Source organism: Microchirus variegatus (assembly GCF_963457635.1).
Source record: "Microchirus variegatus genome assembly, chromosome: 2".
Lineage (NCBI taxonomy): Eukaryota > Metazoa > Chordata > Actinopteri > Pleuronectiformes > Soleidae > Microchirus > Microchirus variegatus.
The window spans coordinates 34,425,606-34,438,132 of record NC_139803.1 but is presented as its reverse complement, the minus strand read 5'-3'; the positions used below and the strand labels follow the sequence as shown (position 1 = coordinate 34,438,132).

The window sequence follows — 12,527 nt, the reverse complement described above, 5'->3', positions numbered from 1 at the left end:
CTATCCTCTCCTTGGGCCCAAACCAGTAAAAAAAAAAAGAAGAAAAAACACCCACAGATGTAAGGGCGTGTGAGGCTGGCATGCTGCGTCCATCGGGTCATCCCCCAACAAGTGGGATAATCCAGGTTTAGCACACCTCTCAGTGGACAATAATCTGCCGTCACCCAGATAAAGATGTAATCTTGAATGAGGTCCAAATGGATTTCAGAGACGCTCGGTTTCACCGCGTCTCTTTTAACAGAGCTCCCTGCAGTTTTGACAGTAAATGGGCCAAATTTTGAGTGTTGTAACTGGAAATAAACCGACTTCAGCTGATATTTATCATGTTCTTTCTGATTAAAAAAACCCCTGAGAATTTAATCCTTTCTGTCTTCCTGTAAGTGTAGCCTCGTGGCCCTGAAATAGTTTCACATTCTGGGCTTGAAATATACAACATTTCCTTTCCACCAAACTCAGTTTTTAATGCATTTGTGGTATTAATGTGACCACTAGGTGTCCTTGGAACTCCATTAGCTTCCCCTGTTAAGATGCTGCTACTCAGTCAATAAATTTACCACCTGCCCTGCACTTGCAGGTCATTTTTATCAGCTGAAGAGGGACACGTGTGTAGGCCGCGAATATGCATTCCGCGTTGGTGTCGCATTTGCTGTACATGCTAGGGGAAACATCCAGCTCTATAAGCAGCAGAAGTGAAAAGCTCTCCCCAAACAAGCTCCTCTAATGCATGTACTTAACTTCACTTAATTTGTGTTAATTCCCAGCACTAAGCAGGGCTAATGACTGTGCAAGTGAGTGCACTGTCATTACTGCGCTCGGCCTGACATCGAATGGCAGCTGATGGACTCACACACACACTCAAAAAGGAACTAATGCACATATTTGGTGGCTCGGTGCAAATGCATTAGGTATTATAAAGGATAATTACATGTGTTGTAGTTATATACAGGATGTGCAGTATATGGATATGTCCAATGTATTTTTTCTATTTTTTAATTTTTTAATGCAAACGCATTTGCTGTGTGGTGGAAAACCTGTAGTGAGCGTAGCACTTTATACAGTATGTTTCTCTTTGCATATCTGTCAGTATTTTTAGCATTAAAATGACATTAGCATAAAGATTGTGAATTATTCATCAGTCCTGAGTGAACTGAGTCTCACAGCTCCCTCTCTCAATCCCCCCCACCCCCCCCAATCCCTGCTCCGACCACATGGTTTGTAGCTGGTTTAATGGGATGGAATGTGACAGGTTATGTTTTTATCTGCCCTGATATGGAGCCGTAGAGAGAGAGAGAGAGGCAGATGGAGAGGGGGTGTTTGTCTCCACACTTGTATTTTGGATTCATTATTTGACATGTTTGTGAATCAGTTATAGATGATACCCAAGTCCATGCACGCACGCACGCACGCACGCACGCACGCACGCACGCACGCACACACACACACACACACACACACACACACACACACACACATAAAGGTTTGCACAGCTATTCTTTTAAGGACACTACACTTGTGATTTGTTTATTTGATTCATGCCTGGGCCTAACCTTAACCACAGTCCTAAGCTTAGCTATAAACTTGCACAGTTACACAGATAGAAATTACGTTTTTGCATCATTTGGACCAGGACCAGGTCTCCTTGTGGACTCCTGGTCTTGACAAGGTCAGTGTTTATGCCAGAAAATGTCTTTAAGAGGTAACACATACAAGCACACACACATGCTCTGAATGGGGCTATTATTGCTGGTCCACTAACTCCCTACATTTGCTGTGTCTGTGCATTCAGAGCACCATTAGTCCAAGACTCTGTGAATAATTGCTGAATGGACCATGTTTTCACTACTATCTACTCAGGTTCCAGTGTTGGGGGTTGATGTAGGAGGTGAAGTGAGAGGGACGAGGACACTGATTGATGTTTGATGCCGAGGATAACACTGCGTTACCCTGCTGCAGTGCTTATTAAAGCATTATGCACATGCATAGCTGATGCGCGAACACAGTTACACTGCACGTTTACCAGTTTGTATTAACTTTGAAGGAGCTTCGGTGGACCTTACAATTACAACACCATCTTTACTTAATGTTTTTTTTATTTTTTATTTTTATATTTAATTCAATCTCATGTGCCCGCTATTGTCAACTGTCTGAAGGTTATCATCAAAATATAAATTATTGTGTGGTCACAAGGTGCACATTAACGTCCCAAGTTCATCTTTTTTTCATCCCTGTAAATACATCCTCTACTCAAAATCAATCTTGCCGCGGTGCTCATCTCGAAATCAGTTATTGAGTTACCACTGTTGCTTGCCATTTTTCCTTTAATTTGTTTCCTGTGAGGTTCCCTTGAGGAAAAAAAGAAAAAGCGAATGGAGAGAAAGAGTAAAAATACAGATAAAGGACTGGTGTGAGAGTGACAATTAGAATGAAGGGGAAAAAAGAAATTCACAGACATATTCAATCTTAACTGGTATTTATTTCTACTTGCATGAGAGTTATGTCATTATTGAACTTGTGTGTCATTTATCACATTACTTTAAAGCGTGCCGGTTGGTTAAAATGGCAAAAATAAAAGGTGATCTGATAACAAAAAAACCCGAAGGTTGAATCCTCAGCCAGTAAACTTAACCGCAATCAGTTTTCAAAGAACTGTCAGACTGTCTGCATTTTTGAGATCAGACAATTTGGTATCAGCCTTTTATTTTATATTCCATTTGTTTCTCTGTTAACAACGCTGACGTCTTATTCCTTCTCAGATGGCTGATAATAAAAGTGGAGCAATGTTTTTTTAATAAGCGGAGCTTTTGGAGAAAACATGGAGCTATACATGTCATAACTGACGAGCGTTTCCATTGTTAGGGTGTTATTGTTTCCTGCTTTGTGTCGTACACAAAGAGTAAAAACAACAATTTAATCTCTCTCGCTTCAGCTCTGTCATTGTGTTAATAGTGTGGCCTCCCCCTTGTGCTCGTCCTTTCTAAGTAGAAACATTGTACTTTCAACATGTGTAAATAATAACATGCTTATATGATTAGAATTTACATGAAAACAACAATTTGGTGTGGAATATTAATATTCCAAATCCAGATTTTGAATCAGTGAATTCAGGATTGAGATACTATGCCAAAAGTGTTGCGGAAGAAGAGTAACCTAATATTGTTGTTATATTATAAAACAGTGTCCCTAGTTTGTGCACCTCTTGTATAGCATTAAATCAACTGCAATTTGCAAAAATGCAATATAATGCAATTTTCTTATTACTGGAAATAAAGCTGGTCAGTTAAATGATCACTCAATCACAAATTACAAATGTTAAAGTGCTCAAAAAATCTACTCAATTGCAGTAATGCCAGTAAATGTAACTTATTACTTTCCACCTCTGCAACATACATGGATTTGTTGTTCCCCGGCTAATGTGTGTTGTTGATGGGCGGGGCTTATACAGCGCGTCCCAATCAGAGACCTTGCCCTTGTGTCCTCTCCATTCCTATTGGCTCAGATCTGTCCGCGTAATCATGCCGACGTTGCTGCTTGGCTTTCTAGCGGCTAGCAAGCTAGCAGCTGAGCTAATGTTAGTGCTGGCGATTTTCGCTCGTTTCCCTACAATACAACATAATATCACCATATATTTCACAAAGCGATGCTGCAGTCTGACTCCGCGCTGATGACGGTAGGTTAATGTAACACCTGTGACACCGAAGGTTGCTTTACACTGTGTTATTCCCCTGGTAGTAATAGCAAGCTAACGGGTATCGAAGCAGATCATATTTGCTGGGGCATTGCTAGCTATCAATAACAGAGCTAGCTACAACATATAACAATGTCCATTAGACAAGCATGATTTTTGCTCATGTCCTATAATTGTTTTATGAGATGAGACACGAAATATACCACTAATAGCTCGTGTATATTAGTCAAAGTTAGCGCATGCACAAGCCACTGCCTGCGTGTTGTGTTGTGTTTTCATGGCAACTCAGTAGGTGTTGCTCCTGTTTTTATCTCTCTTTGTGCCACCCATTATTAACCTAGAGGAAATGTACTCAAGCTTTTGTTAATAAAATATCCCCGCTCTACGAAGTCTCGTTGATTATGCTCAGGCATATTTACACACATATATGTTAAGGTATATTAAGTTACAGGTATGTTCTCATGACGACCGATGGGTGGTGAAGTTGTTTTCATTGTTTGGCTTCTCACACGTCTATGGTAATAAAAGCAGCATTCAGAAAATGATTTCAAATACAAGAATGAAACAATATATTCAATATACAGGAATACATTTTCAATAGTGGTATTTCACTGCAGTCAACTTATTGTAACAACATTGTATAACTGCATCTCTTCTGTGTTTGGTGGCATTCTTGCTTCTGTTACCTAACTAAAGCTGTGTTTTATTGCAGACAACGTAACTGTGTCTGGGACGATGAATGGAAGCCCTCCTTCGGCTGTGTGGAGATGACCATCCACCCCTTTGGGAATGGTCAGAATGGGGCCAGATGTGCCCCTTCTTAATGAATACAAGCAGGAGTTCTTCTGGAAGCGCTTCCCGCAGACAGTGTTGGGGGGTCCACGCTTCAAGTTGGGTTACTGTGCCCCACCATATGTCTATGTTAATCAGGCAGTCTTGTTCTTGGCGCCATGGCTTTTTGGAGGCATTGGTACTCTGCTTTGCCAGCTGCAGATGCTTCAGGAGCTCCATGCTGCAGTGCTCTCTGGTGTGCTTATGTTCGGGGCTGCAGCGGGTGTCCAGGCCTTGGCGTTGTATGCTGCACGGAGGAGTAGCACAGTGGAAAGACTTGGTGCACCGAACATCCTTGTTGATGAGGAGGAAGTGGAATTCACCCACTGTGTCAGCCCAGAGACTGTGCGATTCATTGCCCCTGGGAAGAGGTTTGGAGTGAACGTGGTTCTGCATACAGTACTTGCTGGGGTACTCTGTGGCTTTGGAACATGGTATGTGTTCCTTGGCAGACTGACTGCTCTTTATGGCAGCATTGGTGTATCCGTGGTAGTCTTTGTCCTAAGTTGGGTGACACTGTGTATAGCGGAGTACTCCCTGATTGTAAATACGGCCACAGAGACGGCCACTTTTCAAGCACAGGACACATACGAGATCACGCCACTCACCCGGCCACTCTACATTTTTATTTTCATCGCTGTTGACTTGGCTGACAGGTGAGAAAAAGCAAAAAAAAGTTGTCTAATTATCTAAGACTTCTTCCTGAATTTCCTTGCTGCCTTCTGCTTGAATCATTCTCTGGTTTAGGTTCTCTGACTCTGTCCCTGAGCTCCAACTGGCCAGCCAAGTTCTCCATGTGCTGTTCCTCTTCCTACCTCTACTGTGGGCGCTGGGTATACTGCCTCCCCTGGATGCTCTGCTTCTCTGGGGCATGGAACAGGCTCTTGTGTTTGGCTTAGGGGGCTCACCCATGTCTAGCAACCTCAGGTGCATTAAAAAAAAAAAAAAAGCTTCAGGCAAAATCATCACATCCTGTTTACGGGTGTGTCTTTTCCTGCCTTTGCTCATGGTTAGGAAGTTTGTCTTAAATATTGACATTGGTTGCAAACATAATGTTATGTACGATGTAAACTGTTCCCTTTTTTCACATTAAATTGATTTTAACTTTACTATCAATTATATTTGTGCTAAATATTTTACTTTGGAATTTAGAATATGAAGTCATAAATAGCATTTTACCTGACGACATTTTTGGTATGTCTGAATCTTTCTATAATACCCGTGCATCCTTACAGAATCACTTTAATCCCAAACCCTGCTCATAAAGTGAGTAATCAGTCCCGACTGTAATGGTCTAACTGAAGTGACAAGTGTGAAAATTGCGTGTGTATCATCAGTCCTGACTTTGGTGTGTGTGCTTTCCCACAGACTGCTGTTGATGTTTGGTGTATCTGCCGGTGTGGCTGTGTGTAATTATTTCATCCCATCAACACTTGGTGTGGTTCTCTTCTCCATCTCTACGGGGTTTCTGCTGAGCCTGGACCTCAGCCAAGTCAGCACATTCTGCAGAGGTCCTGCAGCAGCCTTTGGGGACCATGCGTTTCGCACAGGGGGGTCACCACCTCCTCCCAGTTCTTTTGGCTGGAACCTGGGCTGCAGGGAGCTGCTACTATATCTGAGCCTGCTACTTGTGGCAGTGGCAGAGGCGGGGCTGTTGCATCACTTCCTTGGTTCTGCTCGGTCTCAGAGCTTGGTTATAGGACCTCAGGCTCCTGTCAGCTACCTACTCCTCATACTTTTCTGCCTCTGCTGGGCTCTCAGAGAGATCCAGGGGGCCTATGTGTTTGGAGGGGTGTTCCTAAATCCCCTGTACCCGAAGGGGATGTCCAGTGTACAGACTTTCAAGCAAAGGAATAGAGGATTATACATAGCTGCAGCAATCAGAAGAGTCCTGCTTTATCTCGGTGAGCTTCAATGGTCAAGTCCAGTATTATCATCTTTCTCTGATGTTATAATAATATAATTGTGTTTAATCCTATGTGTTTCACCCCATAGTGTCTCCATTTGCAATGGTTGCTTTTTTGTCAATGGACAAATCTCTGCAGCTGCTCCACAGGGCTGCCCTCAGTGTGGGATTCACACGAGCCTTTAGAGTGGTATGTACACAGTGACGACTGTCCAGTGTTTAATATCAGTGGGAACAAAACATGCTGATATTTAATTATAATAATGATAAGTTTTATGTGTCCTTGTGTCTTTTTTAAACTTTAAATCACATGTACAGGTGTGGCAGAGCTCAGAAGATGCTCTGCTTCAAATGGTGGTGGTGGTCCTGGTGCGACTGACAGCAGGAAACAACATGCTGCCAGGGTGGGACAACCTGGGAACTGGAGTTCAGCTGCTTCTGGTGAGATTCACATTGATTTGCTCCTTATTATATCCGCGAGAAACGCGCGCGGATATTATGGAATCGGTCTCCCGCGTCCGCGTCATCGTCAGCGTCCGCAGATTTTAGCCATTAACGCGATAACTGGAAAGGCGTTTGAGATTAAATTTTCTTATTTTTTTAAGGCATTTTTTTCATTATTGAGCTCATTTGGACACATTGAGGATATCATGGGTTTATTTAGCACTTATTCATAATATTTATTACATTATAATATAAATGTATTAATTATCATATAAAAAATAGTTAAGCCTCCATTTCTTTATTAATGCATTGAATGGAAAGTTTGAACATATTGTATGCTTTTTCATGAAATTGAATTGACATTTTCACACTTTGAAGATATGGCAGGTGTGGTTAGCATTTTAATATTCATAATATTTAACAAGGTATAATAGGTTAACTAGTTTTATTAAAAACTAGAGAGAAATGTATGAGTTAAGGTATTCTGTGTTCAATATCGAGTTTATATGGATACTTTGAGCATGTATAAAGTGTAGTCCGCATTATATCATAATATTTAACAGTTATTTTGTTGAATTTATTAATAATTAATTAAAACAGTTAGTGGCAGGTGTGAGTGCGTATACTTTGGGTATATTGGAAAGTTCAGGATTGGACAAGTTCGCGGATATACCCCTTGCTGTCGGCCCCCGACAGCGTAGGCTAGTTTCTTTTGCCATTTGAATGACAACATACAGCCTCTGTAGTCTGCACTGGCTAAAATCTGAGCCACAGTGCTTAATCCAATGTACACTCTTGCTAATACGATGCACCCTTTTCACATAGATCTCTGTTTGAATAAAATAGTTAAATACAAATGCATATCATTAAGAACACCTTGTTGTTTCAGCTATAGTTATATTTATTACTCAAGTTTTTCTTCTTTTACCGAAAGTGTCAAATAAATGAATAAAATGAGATCACCTCTGTGTTTCTGATTCAGGTTGGCCTTGTGATTGACAGACTGACCCAGTTTCTGGCCAAACTCAAGTTCACCCTGACTGTCTTGGTGACATCTTGGACGGAGAAGAAGCAGCGGCGTCAGTCGGCGGGAACTCTCTTGGCTCTGAACGCTTCTATATGCCCACTGCTGCTTGCAGTGGTGACCCTCTCTGCTCTGCTCTCTGCCCCGCTGCTGCCACTCTTCACCCTCCCCATCTTCCTCGTTGGATTTCCCAGACCTCAGCGCAGTTGGCCGGGGCCCGTGGGTACGGCCTGTCCCTGTATAGACTCCATCTTCTACCAGCAGATGAGTGGAAGTCTGGCCGCTGCTCTAAGGACGGCCTTTGCGAGAGGGTCATTGGGTTAGTATCGCATGCTTGATATCACCCCCTGTATTTTGAGTTTTTACCTTAAATCTTTTTGAACAGTGTCCAAATAGCTGCTGTACTAGCTGCTGTACTCAAGCAGCCAATCAGCATCCACCTCCAACCAACAAGCTCTTTGATCACTGACAAGGGACTGCTGTCTCACCTATGTTTGTGTGTCCAGCAGTCGCTCAGTACATGCCAACACTTCAGCACATGAGTAAAACATTTATAACTGTGTTTATAAACAACATACTAATGAGTATTCATGCGTTATGAATGATGAATTCAATATTTATTATTGCTTAACTAATGCTAATAGTGTGTACTTATTATAATGTGTTAGCATACTTATGCCAACCTTATATACTTAGGATTCAAAATGACCAATTGCATATATTTTGTATATCATTTAATTATACCTACAAGCTACAAGTTAATTCACCTTGAATATTATTCAAATGTAACCGTATTAGAATACTCATCAGAATAGTAACTTTTTTTAACTTAAGTTTGTTTTGACATGTACTATGATAGCAGGGACTGACCTCTCCCATGGGTCAAGTCAGGCTTATGCTAATCAAAGCGCATAGAAGCATCATCTCGTATGGTTTAATTCTAAGAGGAATGTTATTGCAGGCAGCGTGAGCTTGCATGATCCAGTTGAGCTTCTGTGAAGTGACCCAAGAAAAAAGCTCTGATCTGTATTCATTACATCCAAATGTTTCCACACCATTAACTGCATAATACTATTAGGCCAAACTGAGCTGCTGCTGCTGCTATGATTTTGTTCTATCCTTGATAGGGAAAACAGTGCAAGTCGAGAATCAGTATTTAGGAGGGGATGTCATGTCTTAGTGTTTTTTTTTATGTGGATAAAGTTTGGGGGCTGAATAATTCACAATCAGCACCTTAAGTTGATACGAGCAGTCTCACAGTGGTTATTTTGCGTCACTCACACTGGGGGCTGGGGAGCAGTGGCCAGGAAAAGAGTTTCCCTTGCATGTCACTAACTATTATGTGGTGAGGTTGCATGTCATTATGGGACATGACATTATCCTTGAGCCAAACAGGCACCTGTCAACTTAGAAAAAGCTCTCATCAGTACCTTGCTGCTGTGGAAAAATGAAAAGTCCACACTGTTAAAAAATTAGTGAGGTTTTAGAGACATAGAGATATTTAGATCTCTGTGCAGTGAGCCAGTTAAAATAGTGTCATGACCTTCCTGTACTACTGTGATGTACACTTCTCCCTGCAGCACAGGGACGCACAGCTGATGCTAAATTAAAAGGATGGGCATCCCTGTTGCATGATGTATATGTTCTGTGTTCCCTTATTCATTGCCCTCAATTTACACATCACATCTCCAGCATGTTGGAAACATGGATGATTTATTGTTTTCTTTCCCCTTTGTAGGGTCTTTAGCCCCCGGCTCTCATTTTCTTGGCCGCTTTCAGGACCGTATGGTTTGGATAATGATCCTGGAGAGAGGATATGGCTATTGCACCATCAACATAAAGGTGCTTTTGGGTCTTTCTGATTTTCTATGAATCTCTCCAGCTGTGCACAAGACTTCATCATGGGGCTGTGCTTTGTTACAGGGTCTGGAGTTGCAGGAGACATCTTGCCACACAGTGGAGGCACGGAGAGTGGATGAGGTGTTTGAGGCTGCCTTTGAACGCCCTGAACATCTTGGCTTCACTCAGGGCTTTAACCTGCACTGGGGGAACGCCCTCACCCCTTGTGCTGCCCTTGCCGTTCGAGTCTACTCTGATGCTCGAAATGTGCTCTCTGGCATCATTGACTCTCATGACAACTTGAGGAAACTTCAGGATGATTTTCTCAAAGTCCTGGTCTGGTTGCTCATTCGATACTGTGTTCAGAGGCATAAAGGTTTCATTTGGATTAGTGAAGACGGGCTCGGGGTTGGAGGCAGGAAGTCCCAGTCTTCCCAGGTGGCTCAGACTACCTGCAACCAACCGCCTGAGGCAGTCATTGTGGAATCCAATGTGTCTTCTCTCAGGTTTAGACAAGACAGCTCCAGCTTGACCTCCTTTGGGGATTGGTCAGATGAAGATGACTTATTTGGCCCTCAACCAGCCAGGCGGACAGTGGCATTAGTGACTGCAGAGGCCCAACCTGGACACACAGTCCTGCAGACAGGTGCCTCTCTGCCAGGCTCTGTGGAGATGGACAGTCTCTTTGAAAACATGGCTCTCTCTGCCTTGCAGCCTCTGCAGCCTCTTGGACTGGGCATCGGGATGCCAGCAGTCGATAATGGCAGGAGCACAGAGGTCTTCAGAGAGAGTCCCAACTCTGTTCCTCATCTTAACTTCAGTTGCCCTCAATCAGAGGTATTTAATCTACCAACGGGATGGAGGACAGCACCATTACTACCATCCCGCCTGCTGCAGCTCAGGCCTTTGTTTCCTGAGGACTGGTTTCGGTTTACCTTAGGTCGCTTTGGGCCTGCTGTGCAGGACGAGACGTCAGAGGACATGTCCAAAGCCCTGAAGGAGGATGAAGCGTTGAAAGAACTTCATGCTCAGGTCGCACTTTCTTGTCTCATCTCACTGGGGGCAGAGTCTGCCTTCACCAGTCCCAGTTACGTGTACAGGCTCTATTGTGGAGATGTACCATGGACAGAAGGACTCGAATGGCTCTCCTCAAGTAAAGAACTTTATCAGCTGTCTCTGCAAGCTTTCAGGTAAAATCAATTGTTTCCACATTCTGATCACCAGAGCTTATTTACAATATTTTTTTGAGTTCTACCTCTATGCTTTTTACTTCAGGTTCAGTTTCAAGCTCCTGTTTGATCAAGCGAGCCTCGGGCCCCTGGAGTCCCTTGAGGAATTGTTCAGCACCTTGGAGGAATATGAACGGGACTGGTACATTGGCCTGGTGACAGAAAAAGGCTGGCATGACAGCGTCCTTCAGGAAAAACCCTTCCTGTTCTCTCTCGGGCACGACCTCGCTATGGTAATGACACAGACGAGTCCACATTCCCTCTAAACCGTGACACATAAAATATAGCATTTCTTTAGAACTTTACCCAATTAATGTTATTTAACCCTTATAATTAGAGAACAGTACGTTATGAACCCGATTATGTTTAAATTGAACTACTATTGTCCACCTCTGCTAATCTAGGTTATTATATTCCCACTTTCAGCTTGTTAGTATTGGGTATTGATTTGTTGCTAAGGGTGGGATCTCACGGAACGAGTTGAGCACCTTGTTTACATGCAAATTAAACTAAACTAATAAAGAGTTTACTTATTCTTAAGTCCGGTTTTTCGTCCAACTGAATTAACAATTCAAACATCTTGTTAACACAATGAGTAAAGTGTACTTAGAGACTGTCCATGTCCACAGGGTACCTACACAGGGCGAGTCCTGTCCCTGCAGGAGCAGCTGGTGCAGGTGGGCCGCCTGAACGGTGAGGGGGTACGAGGCCAGTGGGCAAACCTTTCCTGGGAGCTCCTGTATGCGACTAATGATGACGAGGAGCGTTACAGCATCCAAGCTCATCCGTTTATGCTCAGAAACTTAACTGTTCAGGCAGCAGATCCCCCTTTAGGATATCCCATTTACTCTTCAGCCCCTCTTCACTTCCCCTGCCTCTGAGCTGTGAATTACGCAAATCATCTTGTTTCCAAAGTTGGTGGTTATTGGGAAATTGATGTGGAACCTATTTCAAAATCAAGAGAAAACTTCAGTCTTTTTTTTTTGGGAGTTTTACTTTTCTAATTCTTGACTTCAGAACGATGGCAATGTTGTTTTTTCAAACATTGACTCAGCACTTTCAAAAATAACATTGACCATTGATGGACCGCCCACCAAAGCACATAGGTTTTGTGATTTGTCCGTTAGTTGATGATTGTGTTCATAAAGAAGTGGAATAGATTTGCCCACCCCACTAAAAGACTCCCATGGAATACCTCTGGTTTTATTGTATTTTTTTTAGATTTGGTAATTATCAGGCTTCACATCCACAGCAAAAAGGGACATGAGGAATTTTAGTTTTGTTAAAGATATCGAGGATGTGCCTTGTCTTGCTGTTTGTGTGTGTGTGTTGTTTATTGCTATTGGTTTGTTTACACTTCACTTGTTTACATTTTAGAATGAAGACTTAAATGAAAATGTCCATTGTCACTTGTAAATATTGTCATTTTTTATGTGTAAATGTATATACTTATAATAAAATAGCGTGGCAGAGGCAGTTGTTTAGATTCATTGAAACAAACCAAACTTTATTAACCATTCATAAGATATTTACAGTCTTTAGCGCTTCTGTTATAGATCCACATGAATG

The 12,527-nt window shown here is 42.4% G+C and overlaps 1 protein-coding gene across 1 annotated transcript; it reads left to right on the top strand.

Annotated features, from left to right (window-relative positions):
• The first annotated feature begins 3,549 nt into the window (after nucleotides 1-3,549).
• Nucleotides 3,550-12,336, top strand: pcnx4 (pecanex 4). The gene is made up of 11 exons (XM_083909856.1): nucleotides 3,550-3,667; nucleotides 4,398-5,172; nucleotides 5,264-5,443; nucleotides 5,885-6,420; nucleotides 6,512-6,612; nucleotides 6,741-6,863; nucleotides 7,849-8,209; nucleotides 9,629-9,732; nucleotides 9,814-10,919; nucleotides 11,005-11,191; nucleotides 11,588-12,336. Exons 2-11 carry the CDS (start codon nucleotides 4,475-4,477, stop codon nucleotides 11,837-11,839), a joined length of 3,648 nt encoding a protein of 1,215 aa, XP_083765982.1. The 5' UTR covers nucleotides 3,550-3,667; nucleotides 4,398-4,474; the 3' UTR covers nucleotides 11,840-12,336.
• The last annotated feature ends 191 nt before the right edge of the window (nucleotides 12,337-12,527 follow it).